Here is a 24,964-nt window from a genome sequence, read left to right on the forward strand (position 1 = left end):
AATGGGGTAATTAATTTTCTACAGTTAAAATAAAATTGTGTAGGGAAAGCAGAAAGTACAAATTCTAGATGAGAAAAACATTCAAATGGTAAAAATTTCTTCCAGTGAATTTTTCAAAAACAGAAAAGGTTGACTATCAAGTGACTTCGATATTTAGTGTCTGCTGGATGTACTTAAAATTTTACACACTATGCCAAAAATCATAACCTTTGCAACTATTTAAACTTGTGATGATAATCACATTTAAATTTTTTAGACGTCAACTTAAAAACGTGTGAGAAGATACGTGGTTTTAAATAACTACTTCAGGAGACATGGAACAGTCTGAAGACCAATGGTCAGCAGGGAAGACTGTGGCCTGGAGGCTGCATCCGGCTTGTGCCTGGGTTTGCATATGAATTTACCGAGCACAGCAATGCTCGCCTCTTTATACGTCATCTGCGGCTGCTTGCGTGCTGTAACAGCAGAGTTAAGTAGTTATGTCTGAGACCCTACGGCCCACAAAACCTAAAATACTGACTATCTCGCCCTTTTCGCCCATGCCTTCTCTACAGGGTTACCATCTCTGAATTCATTTAGATTTTATACTATACGATATTCATTATCAAGTTTTAAGACAAACAATGATTCTGTACTTCAGAAACCAGGCTCTAAGTGGCACAACAAATGGGTTTTATTATTTTCCTGACTCTTAGAACTTTACCCAAGTGGGCATTTAATTTTTTAAAAAAATATATGGCAAATCATACCTACTCAAAGCAAAACAAGATTTAGGAACCAGGGTACTGGTTATCTTTCATATAGACACTTCATTCTTAGATTTCTGCTTGTATTTGGGAAAATGATAAAACACAGTTTACAGCTTCAGGTTATTTTAGTTCATCTTGATAATTCATCTGCAAATGGTGGCCATTTAATGACTCTCCACTGAAACAACAGTGTTAGAGACCTCCCCTCAAAAAACAGTGACATATGCACAAGGAACACCTTGAATTTTAAAATAATAAATCTGCTTATTCTTATGTTTTATCTAAAACCTTTACAATACTAACAAGTTGATTTGTGCTGGGGAAATATGACAAAATTACAAGACAAACACAAACATCCATGCTAGTAGCATACCCTGACAGCTGGGCAATTAGGTTTTTTATTCTAAAAGTTATTGAACAGCAACTTCAATACCAAGGTGTACCATTCTTAGTGGAGTCACAGTTGAAATCCCCACTATAGGGTGGAAAATGCTAAACTAGAGATTTCAACTAGCCCACTCAAAAAGCACAGCAGCAATTAAATATTCTAAGTTGTCTGCCACAGATGCTCATTTCATCCCAATGGCTCTTTCTGGTCTCCTTTTTCTTTTTTTTTCTCTCTGAACAAATTTAACCTCCAATGGCAATTTATTGGGCTGCAGGACCCTAGGAAAATGAATACAAATATCTTAACACTGCCATTGGCTGGGCGATATATTTCAACTTTGAAACTGCTCTGCAATTGCACATTAATCCCCTCAGACTGAAAGGAGGGTCCAGGAAGAAAGGATTGATCTCCTTTAATGATGAAACCCTGGCACTACAGTTTTATTTTTCTCAACACAGAGCTGCTAAGAACCCACTGTTATTATGAAAATTTCCCTAGCAAAGGAGCTCCACCACATTACTGGTGCACCAATTCATCATAACGTGCCTCGCTCCTGCTCATCAACAAGTCTGAGTGATGAAAAGATCCAATATTATCCTGACAGTACTTCATGCGCATTCTCAATCACACATTATTACAGCATCCATATTAATTTTCAGTGACACGCGTCCTAGGCCTGTTCAAATTAGGCAAACCAACGAGGGGGAGTTGATGAAATACCAGCATAGCCACAGCTCATTGCATTCCAATTTGCATGCAAATGGTTTATCAGGAAAATTCCATTCCCAGCAACCAGCAAGTGAAAAACAACTGTAATCTACACTTCAGGGCCACCATACAGAGCTTAATGAATCGCAAAGAGAGAAGGAAGTGACAGACCTATGAGAGGATCGATTTCCACTGGCAGCTGGTATGGCTGGTCTTGTACAGCACCTTGATGAGCTGGAATTCACAAAAGATAAAAAAAGAGAGAGAGAGAGAGCATTATTTTTCATATACTGAGCTACAGAAAAATGCTTAAGTCATATCTCATGTAGAATTGTTTCCAACCTCCAAATCTCTCAAGACAGTTTTGTGAAATTTAAACAACAACAAAAAATCCAGGTGCTTCTATGGCTAGCTTATTAAACATTTATTTTAGATTAGTGCTATTCTGAACATGTGCCATCAGCAGTGGCTCCAGTCCTAGGCCATAAGCTATAGCAGATGCTTGACTGGCAACCTCTGATGCTGCAACAAAACAAAATTAAGTGGTAAAGAGCGCTGAAAACAAAATGTGACAACCATCTGCTGACTGTAGCAAATACTAGTTTTTTTGTTACTTCTTAAAAAGGCAGTTTTGAATGCTGCAGCACAAAGGATCCACAAAAACGTCAATTTATGATGGAGAAAGGGAAAGCTCCAAGTCAAAGAACATTCAATGTTTCATCCATCACTTAAATCAATCAATTGAAAGTTGGAATAAAAATAAAGAAAGCTATCTGCAGATAAATGTTTTAGTTAAATGCATTTGGCTGAAATGTTTTCCTGAAGATTTGATTGTGGTGGAAAAAAAACTTTTATTAATATTTAATATTTCCATGGTTTCCATTTAAAAATACTGAGAAGCAAATGAGTAACAAAAATCAATCCATACTAAGGATAGTTTGTTTAATTTTCAAAATGGTTTTAAGGATTCAGAGGCACCTATTTTGTGATGGAAAAGAGATTTTATAGGCTTCAGCCCTGTGAAAGGTAGAAGGACTTTCAGTGGAGAAGTATTATAGGAAGCAGGACCGACCACTGGCTACCTGTGCAACCTTGGGCAAATCAGAAGCCCCAGAATGAAGGGTTTAGAACAGATAATCTTTTCAGCTTTGTAATTCTGAGAGTTAAATTCTTGGTCCTTTTCCAAAAGATTTTCCTCCAATGACTCAACCATTCACTCTGGTCAATATCTGCCTTTTATAGACTCATAAGCATTTTAACTACTGCTTGGTTGGTATTAGAGCTCTGCTTAATATCATCAGATTCTAAGATTAAGATGATATTAATATCATCAGATTTTAAGACATCTTTCTGACTGTCCTTGAGGGGCTGAAAGTAAAAAATGGGATACATTCCAATGTGTTCATTAGATTAATTTTAAATTCATTATGTCAGCATTTCCACTGTTAGTAAATACCAACTTTTCAAGGACTTTTCAATGATCTTTTGGAAGATCACTAATATGACAGAATACCTGAATATCAGTAATACTGATATATAATATTAGCACTGAAAATTATAGCTGAGTATGAATACAATATTAAAGTAGATGAGAAAAGGAAGCCGTAGGACTCCCTCTTTTGCTAAAGGTATTGTTTTTGCTGATCACAGCTCGACCAGTAAAGACATCACAGCACACACAAAGGGACTCGTCAGGGAGAATCTCAGCCTCTGATCTGCCAGCAGGGCATCTACTCCAGCAAACCAGTGCCCCTCAACGCTGATACCTTAAGAAGCTGTCCCTGTGTCCTCAGGCATCTGGGACCACAGAAACATTAAAACAGAGATTTAGCAGGTGAGCTATTTTTGGTGATGCCTCAGGTCCCAGCTCTGCCCTGACTGCCTGTGTGACCTCTGGCCAGTTACGTCTACTCAGCGTTTCAGGCTCCTGCTCTGTCAATGGGTTAGGCTGAACCACACGGAATCACCAACACCTAATGTCTTGACCCATTAAAATGGCAATTTTGTATGGTTCAACCTACGTATAGAACCTACATCTTAAGGTTGTCGAGGGGATTCAGTGAGTTAATAGATGTGAAGTGATTAAAACAGTATTTAGAAGCTAGAAAATGCTCTATGAAGGTTAGGTGCCATTATTTCATTTTTTCTGGATGTTCCTCAAGGTCTCCTGAATGAGATGAAAGGATAAAGATGATTTTTTCTCTAAATCAGAACTCAAGACACTACATTGACAAGAGCTGGCTGTCTTATGAATGAATTATGGGAATCAGAGAATATCAGAAAAGAATCAGAATCTAAAAAAAAAAAAGTGTAACATGAATTTGATAGTCACTGAAGAAAAACTGTGAGGAAGTTTTGACATTTGTTTCAATCAAGGCACATTGACAGGTAGAGGGAGCAAAACATAAGATGAAAGATCAGGTATGTTTATTACACACCTGAAATGAGGCACAGATTTAATAAAAGTATACTTAATCCTTTTAGGGGTAGGTGTACTGTCAATTGGGGATAACACTGTAGCAGGATAATCCCCCGAGTTTTTCCATACGTTATCATTCTTTGTATTAGCTGGTGAAGAGTGGCTGTATCATGCTATAAAGCCAGAGGACAGGGACAAAAACCATCAGTGACACAAGGTACAGACCCAAAGACGGCTCAGTGGGGAGGATTCAAGGCAAGGAGCTGGCAAAACACATGCAGTCTTCTCTCCTCTCATCTTACAGAAACGCGCGCCTGGGCTCAGAGCAGCTGCACGTACCATATGTGGTCCTCCAGCAGAAGGAGGCTGCCCCTAAATCACTTTACAGACTAGAAAAAAGTGGCGAGCAGGGAGAACAGCTGACCAGCAAGCAGGAAGGGCAGCTAGCCTTCCAGGCAGGGAAATGGGCTTGCTTCAAAGGGGAGTGTCAGGAGCTCAGTCATCACAGGGATGGAGGGAGCCTGATACCTGAGGATCAGCTAGAGACAGAGGGCTCTCTGGTGGAGCCGGCTCAGTTCCTGCTCGCTGCTAGGCTAGACGAAAGCGGGAATGCAGAGTGCTTGGGGCTTCCCAGCAGCTGAAGAGGTTTGTCTCTCCTCACACGTGTTGTGGCTCTGTTTAAACTGAACGAGGGCCCCGAGCTGCCAGAGCAGCCACCCAGGTTGAGCAGCGCTGGAAGGGCCTGGTGCCACATGCACTGGGTGTTCATGCCAGGCTGTAGCCGCACACAGCGCCGGAGGTGACCCTCTGTGTGCCTGGCAGAACACACCACCAGCATGGTTTTCTTCTAGTGAGTGGTATTTAGAGAAGCAACAGCAAAGAAATCAAGTTCATTAATCACATTATGATCTTTAGTCCCAAAGTATAAGTATGTCATCTGCATACACATTTACCTCTGCAAGATAAGTTAGTTCACTTGAAGAAAAGGGAATAAGAGGACCTAGTAATAGAGACATTATATGTATCTCGATTTTAACTTTCTATACCATTTATGAAATCTATTCTCTAATCAAATATCATCATTCATTTCATTTCTAATGGCCAGGAAAATGGTTATATTTAAGAAATTCTGACACCAACCATGGAGTTTTCATGAAGGGTACCTAATTACCTTATTGACCACAGTCAGTCAGTCATCTAGTTTTTATTTGAACATCAATTCAGTTCTGTTCCATTCTAAACATTCTAGCATTTAATATGGCACAAGATCCTTGTTCAAGCACTTGTATCTGTGCAAACATTTTAGGTATTATAATGGGTAGTGCTTTATGTACACTTTACAGATTTAATAACAAGTTAACAGACTATTAAAGGCTATCCTTTCAAATTTCCTACCTAAAACAATGGCTTGGGGATAAAAACCTTATAATCTCCAGGACTTTGAAAGATTTTTCCTTCTTTAAAAAGAGAATTTCTAACCAGTGGCCACAAGGAACAGTGCTAAATCCAGATCCCAACATTCCTGTTCTAATGAGAGGCAATAAATCACAGAGGAGTGATCATAAGATTTGAGTCATAAAACTCGGGTTCAAACCTGGCCCCGCCACGGAGTGGCCACATGTGATACTGTGCAAGGCAGCTCCCGGGGGCTCCGTACGTTCAGTGGGAAATGTGGGCCTGGACAAGACCAACTCTCATGTCTCTTCAAGCTGTGATGGTTTATGATGCTAATGGTTGTTTCAGTATCTTGCCCTTAGTCACCCTAATTCCTCAGCACTTAATGAAAGAACAGGATATACTTAAGGGTTTGTAGCATTTTGGCTGTGTAACTTGTGTTCTTTTTTTCTATCACCCACAACACACAGTTCCATGCCCTGCATAAAAAGGCACACGGTACACAATGAGAAGTGTATAAGGGGCAAATGAATACGTGGGAAGGAAAGGAACATCTGATAAATCAGTACAGGCTATTTATGGACATGATATGGAATATTATTATATGACAATATTTATATCCAAGGAGTGAACACAAACCACTCGATGTCAAAGAACGGTTCATGTTTTAACTTTTGTATAAATATTACATGCTTCAGAGGGACTTCTTTAAACCTTTTTAAGTATTCAACATTTTGATTCAGACTAACATGTTTGAAAACTAAAAACCCTAAATGTTGAGACATGACATATATAGGTGGATATAACAATGCATTTTGGATCCCTGGTGGCTCAAATGGTAAAGAATCTGCCTGTAATGTGGGAGACCTGGGTCTGATCCCTGGGTCGGGAAGATGCCCTGAAGAAGGGAATGGCTACCAACTTTGATATTCTTGCGTGGAGAATCCCATGGACAAGAGGAGTCTGGTAGGCTACAGTCCATGGGGTCACAAAGAGTCAGACACAACTGACTAACACTTACAATATCTTTATACAGTGTTCAGCAGTTACTATGCCTTAGAAGGGTATGTCTTCACTTACCTGGAAGGTTGTGCCACTTGTTCATGGCGAACAGCCGGTTAGCAGTGACTGTGATCACAGCAGGAGTCGCCAGCCCAGGCTGGGTGTTGGCTGCCACGTGAGTGACAGGGGAATTGGAGGGGAACTTTAGAACCATGATAACATCCTGCTGAGCCTGGTCTGTGAACATCAATGGGCTCTGCAGGAGGAGATACTGTTGAGTGGGCAAGACAAGATCCAAATATACGAGAAGGAAAGACAAGGAAAGACAGGAAAGAAAGAGGGTGTAGGAAAAGAAGAGGAAGACCATGTTAACCCAAGTTGCAAGTGAGAGCACAGTGAGCAGAAAGGCTTAGAGAAACAGCAATTAGGATTTGTTTGGTTTCCACATGTCATTAGTTGAATTTCTAGGTGACCAAAGTAAAATACATGAACAGTCACTTTAAAAATCCATAAATTTTTATTAACTCTCTTCCCCACCCCATTCCCAAGAAGAACTAAAAAGAGTAATTTGATTTAGATTCTAAATAGGCAAAGTTTTGAGGATTGTGTTAAACCATTCCAACAATTATTATGCATCAAGTACAAAAGAGAAAAAATAAAAGAATGAGAACAGGCCATAGGCACAAAAGCCAGCCAAGGTAATTGCCAAAGATTATCAAAAGTTGTGTTGAGTCAGTATGGGGATTTTGACAACTAAATAAAGAGATAATTAATTAACAAATATATTTATAAACAACAGTTGTACAGCATGCATGTATTATTACAGTAGAGAAATAATTTATGAACGTGATACACAAACTTAATTATAAAGGTGTTTCAAAGCAATGCATAATTAAGTGTACTTGTAAAAACAATATATTTATATAGTGTACCAAGTCATAAACACTGCCCTATTATAATGCAAATGCCACTGCTTTCTGCTGTAGCTAAGGATAAACAGAAATACCTAGATGCCTCTTCTCCCAGTCGGAAAAGAAACTAATGCTCAAGACTTGTGATTTCTCCTTTGAAAAGCAAAATATAACTGAAATGACAAACAAAAAACTGTTCTAATAGCTAGCAACAAAATAAATCTGGAAGACTACTAAGGATTTAGAACATTCCTACAAACCATATGTCATAATCTGAGACATAAAACACCACACTGATTTATTGGCTTTATTTATACTTTGTGGTACTATGCTAATACAGTAATTGCACTGTGCATTTTCAGCAATTCTCCACAGCCATGTCTATTTTCTAATAGCTGATGAGTATCATTCAGAATTGAAACACCTTGATGAAGTGCTTCTGGTTGCTCTCCTATTGTCATATTTCAAAATACCAGGTATATGTAAATGTGTAGGCACATATATTTAACACATATTCATTCAGAACTGCTAATAAAAAATTAAATACATTTGCATTTTTATTATCAGTCCTTTTAAAAAAGTTATTAAGAGTACTTAGAAAAACATATTGCACTAAGAATTCCTATTTGCACTCTTTGCATAAAGGTGTAAATAAAGGCAACTAATAAGCTACCCAGACACCCTTCTGAGCAAGTGGCTAAAAGCCAATCAATATTATGAGTTAATCCTCCCTGGATGCTCATTCAATTAAAGGTGTCAGTAATGCCTCATCTGATGTGGCCTCAATTAAATCCAACTATCTGATGGTGTGAAAACACAGGGGGATACAGCAACAGCAGCAAAACCAGACAAATAGGCAGCCTTCGTGGGCCTGCTAATTACTACACCTGGTGTATATTATGGCTCACGCGCTTAACACAGCACGAGGCGGCTTTAATTTCTGCTCCATTTGTGTGTATGTGTATGTGTGCTGCAGTCATCACTGATGGGGGAACTCATCTGAATAGTAGTAAAAGCAATAAACATTTGGGTCTTTGAGTTTTAAAACCTCTGATATCAATAAGCAACCTTTGTTATGCTGAGAACCCCTGACATGGTTTTAAGGATTTCTGTGAAATTCTGTAAAAATGAGAAGCAATGAGCCAACCACAAACAAAATTTCCTATAAGCTAGCTTTGATGAAGTCTGCAGACAAGGAAATGAATGTCATTTCAGAAAACCAAACCGTGTTTTTCAACTGTGTGGGTTTTTTTAAAAAAAAAATAATATTTACCAAAGTCAATTTATAAACTCTGAGGAAGTCAGATGACAACATACATCATGAAGTCTCACTGAAAGGAAGCTGATACGTATTTCTGAGCTTAACAGCTCATATTGCAAATACAATTAGGTTCAAATTGAATAATTCCAATGTTTACGCCCTTAAAAAAACATGGAAAAATCTCTAACATATAGGAAGAATGCCTTGTGTACACAGTGCCTCTAGCGGGCCAACTCTTAGCCACACGGCAAGAAGAGCCCTCCTCCCCAGAAAGCTGCGGACACCGCCTCCAGAGCCGCTCCTGCATCCTGAGGACATGCTGGCTCTCGGGTAGTTCCTGCGCCTTTCAGCCTGATGAGAGCGCCTAACCGAGGCAAGGAGCAAGAAACGCTCCGGGGAGTGCCATCGCATCCGTGGCCAGTGAGTGTGGAACGAGGGGCACAAGATGCAAGAAAAGGCCAGCCCGGCCCACTGGGCTCGCCCAGAGGGATGGTGACAGCTGCTGATGAGCAGGACAGCCAGGCACGGGGTGGGGGGTGGGGGTAGAGAAAGAAACCCTCATCAACCCCGGGGGCCCCTGCCAGCCCCGTCTGACATAGAAGTGGGGCAGCTCGATAGCTAGATTTCATTCGGTTTTCCCAGATTACGTGCGCACTTGTTGACAACTCTGGTTTCTTTCTAACACACTTTTGTTTCCCACCCACATATGTGTGAGAGGGAAAAGCACCATTTGCACAGGGTCTGAAAAAGAGTTCAGGTTTTCGATTCAGAGGATAAAGATAATGGGAAAGATGGCCTCCTGTCCTCGGGACGGGGAGGCTGATCTGCCTCGGTGGGCCAGTCATCCTTTGGTCACGGAGAGAGGCTTGGCAGTAGGAGCCCCCTCTTGGCCCCAGGGACCACGGCTGTGCAGTGACCCAGGTAGGAAGTCAATGGAGCAGGAGAGGTGCTTCCATTAGCCAGCACTGCAGCAGCCGGCGTCTCATTGACAAGCTATTACTAAAACTAATTCCAATCCCCAAACATAAATCATTCGTACTATTTTTATGGCATTATCTTCCATTGTTCTTGCCAAATGTCCACTTTCTGTGTAGTCTTTTCACTAAAAGCTCCCCTTTACGTTCTTTTAAATATGATTTCCCCTGCTTAAAAACACTGAGGGGAAAAGGTGATGCAAGTAAATGTTTAAATGTTTGTAGTTTATAATAATGGCCAATTCGTATCATTAGAGAAAGAAGGGGAAAAAAGACTTGGAAGAAGAAAGAAGATGACAAAGATGGGAAAAGGGGAAAAGACACAAAGAAGAAGGAAAGGTGGGAAGAGGCAGAGTCAGAGGCACAGAGGACTACGTCTGTATCCTGGGCCCTGCTGGCTGCCCCTCTCCTTCCCAGCACCTATGAAATCCTACCATTCTAAGCCCCAACATGGAATTAGAACCTATTCTAAATTATTCATTGCATTTATGGAAACAGACTCTATGTCCCCATTCTTACTTTAAAACAGTAATGAGCAGCTTGTTTTACTGATGGACAATTCAAGAAAAAATAAAACACCTATAGCCTACACTTAAAATATTTTTATCATGCCATGCAATGTCTGTTCCTATGCTGAATATTTTTTTTGTCATGAAAGAACTTCCCCCCAAAATTTCAGGAACCATGAAGGAGGAACAGCCACAGATTTTACAGCTCTAGTCTATTTCCCTGCTTCTGATTCTAGGCGGGCCTCTGACTTGCTTTGGCCAATAGAAAGCAGCATAAATGATGCTATGCAAGTTCAAAAGCAAGCTTCAAAAAGTCACGCAAAAGTGTTCTCCTGGAACACTGTGAGTGGGCGTGGCCTGGGCCAACTTCCTTGATGAAAGACCACGTGGAAAGAGCAGTCTCCCTCTCAGCACCCGCCACAGCAGTGCCTAGGGAGGCAAGGTGAACAAGAAGAAATGCCGATCTAGCCCTCAGAATCACAGGAAAGAAAAATCACTGTTTCAGGCACTAAGCTTTGGGTGTTTGGTATCTCACACCATCATTTTTTCCTCCAAGGTTCCTGACTCTCAGTAACATAGCCTATGTATTAGGATTACTTTCAAAATTCCCAAAGTGAAAAACATTGGGATGTAAAGAATAAACACAATAGGAAAACTAATCTAGGCACTCATAGGATCAAACCAGAAAACGTATCCACCCTCTACCCTAGAATGAGGATATAAGAGAGTGATGGAACTTTTAATTCTGCAACACAGAACATGACGCCCTGATGAAATACTGAAGCATTGGGGCAATGCCTGCCTTCTTTAAGAGTCCAGAACAGGCAGTATTTGCTGGCTGTTAGCAGGTTCACAAATAGTACATTAGAAGAATAGGCCAAGGTGTGGTGGAGAAGCTCAAGTACAATGAAGACTGTTAAGAATGTCGAGCAGGGTCTCAAAGAGACGCGAGAAATGGGGAGAGAGCAGGCTGCACTTACCGCTTGCATGGCAGAGCCTCTGGGAGGGTGGGGCTCTATGAGCAGCTGAGACGGCGTCTGCCCAAAACTTCGGATTTGAGCTTCCACAGCCTGAAAAAGGCATGGACAAGTTTGAGGGTCAAGAGGTGCTCATTACAGGCGAAAGAGCCACAACTGTCGCCTGGACATGTCAGCCCTTACTTCTGGCTTGTTTCACACTGGCGATCAAGCCCCCGGCGGGGCAACGAGGCTGAGGCCACTGCAGGACCACGGCAGCTGTGCCTCCTAGCCCTGCAGACGTTCTCACCCTGCTCCATGGTGGGAAACAGAAACCAGCTCTTACAGTCCCAAATGCTCCTTCTGGGCGTCATCTCTATTTTCTTGCATTTTTTGCCCCATGCTTGCATCATCCCTGTTGACCTAAGGCTAATCTTTTACAGGTATAGAGAAAACCAAGCTCTGCTTTGATTCTAGGCCCTATCTCATCCTGGGAAGTAGAAGAAACAAAGCACCTGTGAAAATCGCCTGACGCTCTTACTTTTGCCATGGGAAGAGCATTACTGTTGACAGTCTCTTTGAACCTAGGTGGCTGAAGAGCAAAGTAAAAGCCATATGTTGCATCCAAGCAATAACCCAGGGACCACATGTGTGTGCTCTTCTTGGAAGACGTGTGTCTCAGCCCTTTGTTGCAAGCCCCTTACTCTTCCTGTCCCCCCAGCCTGGGTGCGCACTTCCCAACCTCATCACAGTAAACTCTGAAATGCCAGACGTCGTCGCTGTTTGTAATGATTTTATTTCTTTACTTGTTTATGCCTGTCTCCTCCCACTAAAACAAGATCCGCGAGAGCGAGGACCTTATCTATTTTCTTCACTCTTAAATCTTTAAATTGAGTGAATGAATAAATGCCACAGTATGTGTGAGGGGAGAGAGGAAGCAGAGACATATATAGATGACTTCAACACCTCCACAGGAGTATTTTTAACTTCTGGGCTAAAAGGAGGAAGAAAATCTCTTTGTAAGGGAATATATGTTTGTCATGCTATTTTTTAATCCCTAAGAAAACAGGTATTTCAATTTTTATATGCTCTGCAGAACTGTAGGTGATTAATAAATTATAAACAGGGAAATAAAATTATGCACTCTTAACTTCCTTTTTTTATTTGATGAGGATACCATTAGTAGTCCTTTACAACCACCTTTTAAGAAACAATAATAGCAATTCAGCCATTAATGTATTTAATCGTAATCATCAATGATGTAAACGGCATATGAGGTGTCAGTGTTTCTGCCCTTGAAGAAAGTATTCCTAATACGGAAAGCAGGGCATGTACTTGGATGATTGAATAACATCTGATGCAGTTAGCTCAACAAATTCAAGGAATGCACTGTGACCAGCTTAGGCAGAAAGGACTGCAAAGACCTCTGTGAAAGCTGAGTGGTATAGGAAAAGGACCATGGGCTTTGGAGTCACACAGACCATGTGCTAATACTGACTGCACACCATTTACAAGCTATGTGACCCAGGGCAAGTCACTCAACCCCAGTTTCAATTTTCTTCCTGTAAGATATGGATAATAATAATAATATCAACCTCACAGTGTTATGTTGAGAAGCAAATAGTACGTACGCAAAAAAACACAGCAAAGTGCTTACTGGTACAGATTAGACTCTTAATACACAACCAGTATTCATTGAGGGCTACTAACGACAATAACCCTGGATTAGGAAATGGAAACCCACTCCAGTGTTTCTGCCTGGAGAATCTGATGGACGGAGGAGCCTGGCCGGCTAGAGTCCATGGGGTGCAAAGAGTCAGACACAACAGAGTGCACACACACATCAATAACAAATACTTATTTAGTAGTTACTACTTGCCAGGTATTTTTCTAAGTGATTTTAGTATCCTGTATCATTTAATCTTTAAACTGTATGATGTGAGTACTTTACTATATCTATTAACTGATAAAAATAATGCACAGAGAACTTAAATATCTTGTCCAAGGTCACACAGTAATTAAACAGCAGGCTCAAATTTTGTACCTAAGCAGCCTGACTCAGAGCTCATACTCTCAACCAGTAAGCTGGTCTTCCTTATCTGTTACGGACAGTGCCATGGCCTAGGGATAAGACTGAGCACACAAAAAGCATGAGTTTACAACCCAACGAGTGAATTAACAAAGTAGCTCTAACGTCAACATCATCATCATCATCCAGCATTCGCTCACACAGAATGAGAGCAGCAGGCGTGGCAGGAGACAAGGCTGGCCCCAGGCTTCAGAAAAGGAGTCAACAGGAAGTGGGGAGTAGAGACTAGGGTCACTTGAGAACAGTATCTAAAGCATTTTTCGATGGGGTGAAATCAATTCATGATCAACATCAAGGACAATCTTGAGGAAAAAAGCATCACAAGGGCAGCCTGAGGCCTAAGGCAGTCAGAGAGAAGGAGGTGGAGCGCTGCTCTTCTAAGACGTGTGGATTCACAGCTGGCTCAATGTTAACCTTAAGGATCTTTAGAAACAGCGAAGCCAGTGCCCTCTCCCTTGACTGCTGCCTTCAGTGGTCCTGGCCCAACAGCCCACATACGTTTCCCCTCGTTTAAAAGCAGGGGAGTGGGCAACAGACAGCTTACACACTTGGCCTATGGAGCTAATTGGTTAAGAGTGCTAATCCTGATTTTTCCATTTATTTGCTGTGTTTGAATAGGTGGCTTAATCTCTGTTTCCCCGCTGAAAGCACAGAAGAATAATGCCTCACTTGGAGAATTATTTGGAAAATTAAGTAATACCTATAAAGTGTTTAGCAAAATGCCAAGCACATACAAGGCACTAAATAAAATGTTGAATTATTGTTGGGTTTGGGGGCTGAGCGTGATCGCCATTTAACACAGTGAAAACAGAAAAGGAAGAAATGCTTCAGGAGTTTACAATGAGAGTGGTGATGATAATGAATATATTATTTAAAAAACAAAAACAAAAAAAAACCCTGAAATCTGGCTCAGCATTTCAAAGTATACTACAGGGCTAAGTGCCTAGAGTCAGAGAGATCTCCTTGGAGATTCAGAGAGCAGTCCAAAACATAAGGAACTGGACACCTCCGTCCTCACGGAAGCTGTGTTATTTGCAAGAAAGGGATAAATATGTGAACCACGATCTAAGGCAAAATCAACAAGTCTTAGAGACTGATCACTTTGAGCAATGAAGAGAAAGGACAACACTAATTCTTTGCTTTTGAACTTGCATATTTTAGAGTAGCAAAGCAATGAATAGAAATATAAATTTCTGTGAGGGAGAACTAGCTTTGCAGGAGAAAGTGCATTTTATGTCAGATGTGGAAATCTGAGGTGAGAGTGACAGCTACTGAGCCAGGCTGAGATGTCCAGGGGACAAAAGACAGCCTAGGACTAGCCCTGGGCTGAAACATCAGAGGTGTTCACTTGGGTGTCACTCACACAAGAGAAATTTAAGTCAACGGTTTTTGATCCTTCCCTCTCACTCTGTTTATGTATGTATTTTTAAGCAGCAGAAATGATTTGCTTTTTCAAATGAAGTTTTACACAAAACCCCAATACAAAAAAACACAGAGACAGGGCTATTTAACTTAAAAGATGAGCAAAACTGTCCTGAGACAATTCTGAGAAATCTTAGGGCTCTGGAGCACAGTTTGAAGTCTACCGGTTAAGCTCCCAGGAAGAAAATACATGAGACACATATATAAAGAGACAGAGAGGTGAAACTTGGGGAATGCTCGTATTTAGGGTTCGATATGAAGAAGATGACAACAGAAGGGAGAGGTTGTTGGGAGCTGGGGAGCACGATAGGGTGATGTGGAAGCTATAGATGAGAATTTCAAAGACAGAATGGTCAGTAACACCAACTACTATAGAGAAACTAAGAATAATGACATTATCGCACATGAATTTTTATTATAGATATAAATTTAATGCAACTGGCCTCAATACTACATAATACCAATATCCTTAATACTACATGTACTTAGCCTTGTTTATAAATGAAAAGTACATAGATGGTGAGAAAATTTTTAAAAACACCAATCTCCCCTTTCTAACACAGTTTTTTTGTCTTAAAATTTTAATAAAATTAACACATTACTGACCTTTTACAGGGAAATGATTTTTCAAGTCATGGAACACAGTGGTGTGAATTCTGTCTCAATTATGAAATAAAAGTTGTATTATCTCACATAGGTTAAATAATATTTTTCTAAGTCCTTAAGACATCTAAAAAAATTACATAATTCTTAGACACAAATGTTATATTTCTTGACTAACTTTTAAGTTGTTGGTGATAACAATACAATAGAAAGGGCTTTATCAAGTGAGAAAATTATAGAATAAGACTGTAAGGTAATCTCAAAACTTTATAGTCAAACCTAATATCATCAACTGATAATTCTAGGTTCTTCTCATTGTTTCTAAAGCTCATTACCATTCTGTCATTATCTTGATCTCTAAAGCAATTAACACTGTTGATCACACCTTGGTTGCTTCATGTGCTCTCTGCTCTGGCATCTATGGCTCTACACTAGTTTGGTCCTCTAACCTACTCCTTTATTCTCTGTGATCTGCCAACCTCTACTCTTATTTCTCATCCACAAATGAACTCATCACTGCAAGTTATCTTTTCACACTCCAATTTTCTTGATCTAAACTTCCTGCCCCAGAAATTTTTTTTTTTTACTGTCATGACTTCAAATCTTAGCTCTATATGAAGGATTCCCAAATCTAAAGCCAGAGGACTGTCAATTTCTATGAAGTGTTCATTTACACTTTGCCTGATGGCCATCCATCTGTACTATGTGTATATCTCAGCACACTTAGAATTATTAAATCGAAAATCTGGAAAAATTAATTTTATTCTAGCATTCTTCAATCAAGGATGAGACTTCCCTTTTGATTTTATTTTTAATGCTCAGAATCTAATATTTAAAAATTTTACCTCTTATATATAATCAGTAACTAGACCTAATCACTTCTTTTATAAGTTTCTCATACTCCTTTCTATTTGAATCCAGGAATTTCTTGTAATTTCAGGTACTGAGAATTATAATAGTGACTCTTCTGTTATTTGTCATTTAATTTCTTCCTACAGACTTGAGCTTTCTCGAACTCTCCTTTACGTAACATTCCCCTGATCAAATATTTTCAATTAACTGCCACTTCTTAAAAGATACAGTCTTACTCCTTCATATGAGGCACTGAGAAGAATGCTATATAATTTCTATGGTATCCTTGACAAAAAATAAATAACTTCATTTGAATCATGTGAAAATGAGACAAATTCAGAGACATTCAACAAAATATGTGACCACTTTCCACAAATATCAAGACTATTAAAGACAAGTACAGACTGATTCATTCTTACATTTAGAAGAAAACCAAGAAGATATCAACTAAATACATGTGATTTAGTCATTGCATAAGATCATTAAACAGAAAAAGAGTCATGAGAATGTGACTTGAGAATGTGACTTGAGTCAATAGAGAATGTGGTGACCTTCACAAGGTCTGTAGTTTAATTACACGGAACAAATATTATTTCCATGGTCTTGATCATTTCAGTAAAGTTATATAACATGGTGATGGTAGGGGAGGGAGGGTGCTTGGGAAGAAACGTACAAAAGAAATTTTCCAACTTGTCTGTGGCTAAACTTAATTCAAAATACAGATTTTTTAAAAGAAAGAAAAAGATGAAGGCCTGCTGATATTCCCTCATCCAACTCTCTGTACAGTCAAGCAGGTTTTCTTTCACTAAAAAACCAGCCATTTCTATCTTACGTTTTCTCTTACGCCACTGTCTCTCCTAGATTAGTCTTCTTCATCTTCAGTTTTCTAAGTCGTACCACTCTCTAGAAAACCCTGCTTGAGTCCTACCTTGGTGGTGGTGGTGGTGTTCAGTTGCTGAGTCGTGTCCGACCCTTTGCGGCCTCATGGACTGCAACACGCCAGGTTTCCCTGTCCTTCACTATCTGTTGGAGTTGGCTCAAATTCATACACATTGAGTCAGTGAGGCTCTCTAACCATCTCATCCTCTGCCACCCCCTTCTCCTTTGGCCTTCAATCTTTCCCAGCATCAGGATCTTTACCAATGAATCGGCTGTTCACATCAGGTGGCCAAAGTATTGGAGCTTCAGCATTAGTCCTTCCAATGACTATTCAGAGTTGATTTCATTTAGGATTGATTGGTTTGATCTTCATGTAGTCCAAGGGACTCTCAAGAGTCTTCTCCAACAACACCAGTTTGAAAGCATCAATTCTTCAGCACTCATGACTACTGGAAAAACTAGAGCTTTGACTATATGGACTTTTGTTGGCAAAGTGATGTCTCTGCCTTTTTTTTTGGTCTAGGTTTCTCACAGTTTTCCTTCTAAGGAGTGAGTGGTTTTTAATTTCATGGCTGCAATCACCATCTGCAGTGATTTGGAACCCAGGAAAATAAAATCTGTCACTGTTTCCACTTTTTTCCCTTCTATTTGCCATGAAGTGATGGGACTGATGCCAAGATCTTAGTTTTTCGAATGTTGAGTTTTAAATCAGCTTTTTCACTCTTTCACCTTCATCAGGAGTCTCTTTAGTTCCTTGTCGCTTTCTGCCATTAGGATGGTGTCATCTGCATATCTGAGGTTGTTGAAATTTCTCCTGGCAATCTTGATTCCAGCTTGTGATTCATCCAGCCCAGCATTTTGTATGATGTACCCTGCATATAAGTTAAATAAGCAGGTGACAATATACGGCCTTATCATTTTCCTTTCTCAATTTTGAACCAGTCAGTGTTCCATGTCCAGTTCTAACTGCTGCTTCTTGACCTGCATACACAGGTTTCTCAGGAGACAAATGAGGTGGTCTGGTATTCCTATCTCTTTAAGAATTTTCCAGTTTGCTGTGATCCACACAAAGACTTTAACATAGTCAAAGAAGCATATATTTTTCTGGAACTTCCTTGCTATTCCCATAATCCAACAAATGTTGGCAATTTGATCTCTGGTTCTGCTGCTTTTTAGAAATGTAGCTTGTACATCTGGAAGTTCTTGGTTCACATACTGCTGAAGCCAGGCTTGAAGGATTTTGAGCATAACCTTGCTAGCATGTGAAACAAGCACAATTGTGTGGTAGCTTGAACATTCTTTGGCATTGCCCTGATTTGGGACTGGAATGAAAACTGACCTTTTCCAGTCCTGTGGCCACTGCTGAGTTATCCAAATGTGCTGACATACTGAATGCAGCACTTTGACAGCATCATCTTTTAGTACTTTAAATAGCTCAGCTAGAATTCCGTCACCTCCACTAGCTTTTTGTTCATACTAATGTTTCATAAGGCCCACTTGACTTCACACTCCAGGATGTCTGGCTCTAGGTGACTGGCCACACCATTGTGGTTATCTGCATCACTAAGACCTTATTGGTGTAACATTTCCCAAATCTTACAGCTTATTCATGATGCTAATTACACATTTAATTCGGGCTTCCTTGTAATGTTAGTTTTTAGCATATCACTGGTCTGTCCAAGCAACTAAACTTAAGGCTAGAATATCATGTATTTTAGAAGTGTGCAAGCAGGAAGAACAATGCCTTGTACAAACTATTCACACAACAAAGAAGTTTACCCTACCTTTTCTTGCTGTTGCTGTTAAAAATAACATCCTCTATTTCACACATATGCTTTACAAATCAGTCTTGTACCTCAAATGACTGATTTATAAAGATACACAAATAGGGTATTCTTTTAAAGCCAACTTTAAGTGGAAATCAAAGTAAAACAAAAACTGGGCTGCAAAATAGAGCCAGAAATGAAACATACACTTTAACCTATAACACACAAAATTATTAGTTTCAACAGCTACACAATGTGGCATTCCAAAACATCTTTTTATTTGCCTGTGGGGTAGGGTGTAATTTAAAAGGTCATGAAGCTCTAGAATAAGACAAAATATTACTTTTTAGCACTGATAAGCTACCAGTAACTATTTTAGAAGTTATTTTGTCTATTTATATTGCCTTTTAATATGAAAGTAATATGGTGGTTTGGCTCCTAAGCCTTGTCTAACTCTTGCAATTCCATGGGCTACAGCTCACCAGGCTCCCCTGTCCATAGGATTTCCCAGGCAAGAACACTGGAGTGGGTTACCATTTCCTTCCTCATATCGAGTACCTTTTATGTACCAAGACTGCCCAGTACTGGGACAGAAACAAGCTCAAGAGAAGAGCAAAGTTTAATTTTCTTTTTTGGCTGCGCTACACAGCATGTGGGATCTTAGTTCTCTGACCAAGGATTGAAACTTGTGTTCCCTGCAGTGGACATACCAGGAAGTTCGGAGCACAGTTCTTGATGAGACAAATGGGGATGAGAGGGAGAATGGGGAGTGATAAGTAAAGGCTGTTATCTGTTGCTACAAAGAGGACAAAAGAGTCTTTGTTAGAAAAGTTCTATAAGGTGTCACTAAAGGCAGTCCTGGGAGTTCATTGGTAGGACTGATGTTGAAGCTGAAGCTCCAATACTTTGGCCACCTGATGTGAAGAGCTGACTCATCTGAAAAGACCCTGATGCTGGGAAAGATTGAGGGCGGGAGGAGAAGGGGACGACAGAGGATGAGATGGTTGGATGGCATCACTGACTCAATGGACATAGGTTTGGGTGGACTCCGGGAGTTGGTGATGGACAGGGAGGCCTGGCGTGCTGCAGTTCATGGGGTCGCAAAGAGTCAGACACGACTGAGAGACTGAACTGAACTGAAGTGAAAGGCAGTAATCCTCATTCTTTCAGCCCCCAGCACACCTGAGGGATACACAAACACTCCTGGGTCTCTCTGTAGCAGTGATTCTTAAAGGTCAAGTGAGAAATCCTGGGGGAATATGTGTGATTTGAAAAAATCCTTCAAGTAATTTTGTTTATCGCTCTCTCTTCACTTTTCACTCTAGCCCTTTGTATATACAGGAATATTTCTATTCCTGATATTCTATTCTATTCCTGAATATTTCAGATGCATAACAGAGGCCTTAAATCACAGGAAACACACAGGTATAACAGGAAGGTGAACAGGTAATAGGGTAGCTTAATGAACTCTACCAAATGCCTAAACTGTTTTTAATAAACTCTACTTCACCTAGAGAGTTTTGGTCCCAGGTGATAAATATTTAGAATTTGATTATTATGCTAAATTTTTATTATGAAATAGGATAATGAATCCCCATGTACCCATTAGTCAATTTCAATAATTATTAACACATTTGGCCTTAGGTTCCTTCAAGGGGGGATTCAGCCTAGGCAATGTGCTTGAAAGATTTATTGGACAATAGGAGAGTGTGCCTGCCTTTAAGCAGTTTGTTTTTTTCAGGGTTACTGCAAAACTACATGGAGAACAAAAATATTTTAAAAAATCCCAAATTATAAGCATTAGCCAGCAGCCTTCATCTTTGTTCAGAAAGGTTAAACACGTGTGAACTTGAAAGGAGATGCTCAATGCTAAAGCTGCAAATTTGATTAGTGGCTTCTCTTGTTAAAATCCTTCCACCCAAACTCCTTATCGCAGGCTGGCCCCACAGACGCTGCTATCAGACTGCTGCAGTTCAGATGTTAGCTTTATCACATACCAGCTGAGTGACTCTGGCAAGTTAGGCCTTAGTATTCTTGTCTAAGAATGGTGATAATGATAGTTGGTATTTATTGGGTTGTTGTAAAGTTTAAATGAAATAATATAAAACACAGAACAGTTTGTGACACCTCTATAAGTGTTAGTATTACAACATATACATAAAAGACAACATGGTGTCTGGCTGAGAGGTTAAGTAAGCATTTACTAAATGTTTCTAATCACTTATAATTAAGACTATTAGTAATAGTGATCTGGTTCTCCTAATTATGTTTCCAGTCTCATCCTCACACTGTCCCTCTTAAACTCTGTAAGATATGATGTAATGTGACATACTGCTTTTATACATATTGTTTTCCTATTCTTTTCTATCCCCTTTCTCTGTGTGGTTGCCTCCTCCTCATTCTTTAAGACTCAGCTTACATATCTCTGTACTGTGAGAAATCTCTTTCTAGGTTTCATCCAGACAGTTGCTCTTGGAACAACTGTGTACAGACCCCCTACTTACTTTACCTACTTAACTAAAATTCTAATCACTGGTCTAATTCCTGTCTTATTGAGTGAGAGCAGAGACTTCCAAGTATTGCTGTGCTTCTGGGGGGCCTGACACACAGTAGGTGCTCAAGAAATATTTGCTAAATGAATGAAAGGTTATCCAAGTCAGCACAATTCAGCAAGGATGCAGCTAAGAGATACCTCCTAATACTATCACAGAGCAGCCTAGCACTGAAAAAAACATTCTACTAAAGATTTCTACTAGAAGGTTTACTTCATTCTTATTCATCACTTCCCAATTATTTCTGTAAATAGCCTGTTACTACTTTCGATAATAAAGCTGAATCCAGCAGGCAGCATTCCAGATGTTGAAATACGTAGTAATAAAAAAGACTATGCAAATACTTCAAGACTTTCCAGTAAAACCACATACTTGTATTTTATAAACAGCATCTCAAATATTACCTAGAGAATTTATTAATGGATTTCCAAATGGAAATATTATGAAAAGATTCTCAACAAGCTGTGTATTCTATTGTTTTCTGTGCCAACCACTGCATACTTGCAAGATTTTATGGCTACATTGAGAGAAAGGGACATTATATCAGTATGCAGAGGGAATATAGGTACACACACTAGATAAAATGAAAGAAACAAAGGAAAAGAAAGTAGACTGGCTGAGTGACAACATAGGGATTCAACCTAAGAATGAATATTTTAGACTCTCTGAAGTGGTCTTTTTAATCTAACAGAGGAAACAAGTTAACTCAGTACCACACTTAGTAACCAACAATAAAGCTGTAAAACTTTATTTTAAGATGGGTTTGGGGGAGAAATAACTTAAACATATGGATGCAATTAAGGTAAACACATATGTACTCTGCTTTTCTTAAGCACACAACTCTGAAATTGCATTTTATCCCCTATATATTTACATCTAAAAGCACTATAAAATTGGGATAGGGAAATTGAAAAAATCATTTAATAAAAAGGAACATGCCATTATTAGTATATTAAAATTTTCTGACATTACCAAAATTAAGTTCTAGAAGGCTATCTTAAGATTGTAGAGTAACTCCTCACCAAAAGATACTTACAAATGCAAATAAGACTTCATAGTTTGGATTTCAGAATTAATTCAATTTTCACCATTTAAAAAGAGTCACAATAGGCCATTTAGTGATTTCTCCTGTGTTACATACCATAATATCACTTGAGCCTCTCTTTCCCCTTACCCTTCACACAGTTGAATTAAACTGGAGAAAAACTTGCTGGATATTTGACCAGTGTCCACTCAAAATTTACTAACTTTCTAGTTAACCAGCCTCAGTGCCTTCTGAGTCCATTGTTAAAATATGCTGAATATCAAGTTAAAAAAGCATACTAATCATTATATGTTTAAGTTAGTATTTAATTCCTAAAGGACAAAAATCCTAATAATATTAACTGCTAAGGCTGAAAGAGAATCCATAACAAGTAGATATACTTGATTAAAATGGATGAAGAATCTAAAAGATATTTCTAAAGAATCTAAAAGAATCTAAAAGGTGTTATGTTTGCATAATACCTCTAGCTGGTTAAAAAAAAGGTAAAGCAACATTTAGAAACATTGAGAAACCAAGCTCCCTCTTAATATAAGAAATGAAATACAGAATTACTTTTTAAAAGCCAGAACAATAAATGTACAAATTTTAAAAAAGCATAATGAACCTAACTCAAATTATTTAAAAGGAATCTTTTAAGATTGAAATGTAAATATTCAAGTTCTCTGGAAATAAGAAATATAGAGTTCAAACTTTGTAAAGCATAATGTAAAAGATAAATAACCTATCAGGGAAAAAGGTTTCATGGATATACTACTATCAACTGGAAGTTTTAAAAGTCAATTAAATTTATGGTCAAAATAAACACCAGATAATATTTAATCAACAAATTATGCAAAGTAATCCACACAAAAGATGGATATAGTGAATAAATATGTTAACTGAACAAAGTCATTCTATGTAAATCTGGACTTGAAAGACTGCAACTATTTTTAATTTTGAGACAATTTTTTACAGTTATGTAAAAACTAGGGGAGAAAACTAAATTGTGCTCATGGAGCACTGCACAGTCATGAAAATGGATGTGCCGAGCTGAGTGTGTGTGAGATGGAAACTAGCCTAGAGTATACTGATTAAAACAATTCCAAATCAACAAAGAATACAGCACATTAGCTCATTTAATAAAAAATTAAACATAAAAATAAACTATAACAATGCCCGTATATATGTTAAATGAGTACATGCTATGTGAGTACATACATAAATACACGTGTGCAAAATCTGGAGAGGTACATAAACCTACCAGTTATTATCTCTGGTGGAGAGTGGATGAAAAGATTGGCAGAATAAAAATGAATACCTTCTTCACCTTTATTCTAGTTGGTGTCTTACACAAAGCATGTATTACTTTTAAAATAAAGAGTAACAAAAAATTTACATTTAAAAAAATAAAAAACTAAAAAATATAAGGAAAAATCTGAAAATATAAAACATAGCTTTATGAAGTTTATTTTTTCCATTGATATAGTAACCAGAAGTACTTCTTAACCATCTCAGAACAACTCCAGCTGATAAACTGGTCAAACACTGTGAAACCAACAGACCTTACTACAAAGTTAATTTTGTTATTTTGAGTTTATTTCCTAAATTATTTCTATCTGGTTTCAAGGAGCCATTAGTTTCAGCAATATTTTACCATCATTTACGGCTAACTAAATATTTAGAAAAGTATGCAGTATACATTTTGTAAGCAAACTATTTTTACTTACATTTGGTATCTGGAGACATATACATATCATGATGGCATATAATATATATAAAAAGCAAAGAGAGAATAGCTAGCTAAATAAAGTAAACCTCTTTTAAAAAAAAAAAAAGAATTCAGTGACAAGAAAGCAGGGGAGAGGGAAAATTAGAAAAGGGAGTATTTTTACTTATCTGCTCAATAATATTATGGAAGTCACCACTTAAACTTTATGTTTATGTTATACATAAATTAATTATAAATTGTGAAAATATGCCCAGGTTTCCCATCAGAGCCTTTAACTGAGCCCATACATTCCAGGCACATCACACTGAGACCCAGCGCAGCCTCACTACAATCTCTGCTTCTCGGAGCTGTCCATCCACTGCAGCATAATTCCAGCTGCCAATCTGAAAGAAACCAGCTAGTCAGAGCAGACACAACCAACAGAAACAAATGTCACTCAATAATGCTCAGCGGCACTGTGTTCATGGATAATTTCAAACAGTATCTCTGTCTAGAACATTGATGTGCTCATTCAAAACACCTCCATCTCTAGCTACTGGAAACGAGTAGATAAAGCCGCCTGCCTAGAAAAATAAGTGGAATGTTGCTTCAAAGAGGCTGCCAATACTAAGAGGCAAACAGTGAAAACATAGTCAAAGTTCTCAAAGGGAAAAAAAAATCAGGATAGTGCATTCAAAAGGTTATTTCTTAAAACTAGACAAGTCTGTTTAAACTATGTCATGGAAACAGTCATTTGGTCATTCATTTCATCTATTTTCTCAATAATGTTTGTGAGT

At 38.8% G+C, this 24,964-nt stretch overlaps 1 protein-coding gene across 2 annotated transcripts in view; it reads right to left on the bottom strand.

Moving 5' to 3' along the window:
* LRBA (LPS responsive beige-like anchor protein) overlaps positions 1-24,964 on the bottom strand; it is a 725,050-nt gene that overhangs the window by 40,825 nt on the left and 659,261 nt on the right. For both annotated transcript variants that reach the window (XM_061142480.1, XM_061142479.1), the window contains exons 49-51: positions 11,297-11,386; positions 6,740-6,917; positions 2,017-2,079 (exon numbers count right to left, since the gene is read on the bottom strand). In XM_061142480.1, coding sequence (XP_060998463.1) covers positions 2,017-2,079; positions 6,740-6,917; positions 11,297-11,386 — 331 coding nt within the window. The remainder of the gene's footprint in view (positions 1-2,016; positions 2,080-6,739; positions 6,918-11,296; positions 11,387-24,964) is intronic.

Source organism: Dama dama, chromosome 5 (assembly GCF_033118175.1).
Source record: "Dama dama isolate Ldn47 chromosome 5, ASM3311817v1, whole genome shotgun sequence".
Classification (NCBI taxonomy): domain Eukaryota; kingdom Metazoa; phylum Chordata; class Mammalia; order Artiodactyla; family Cervidae; genus Dama; species Dama dama.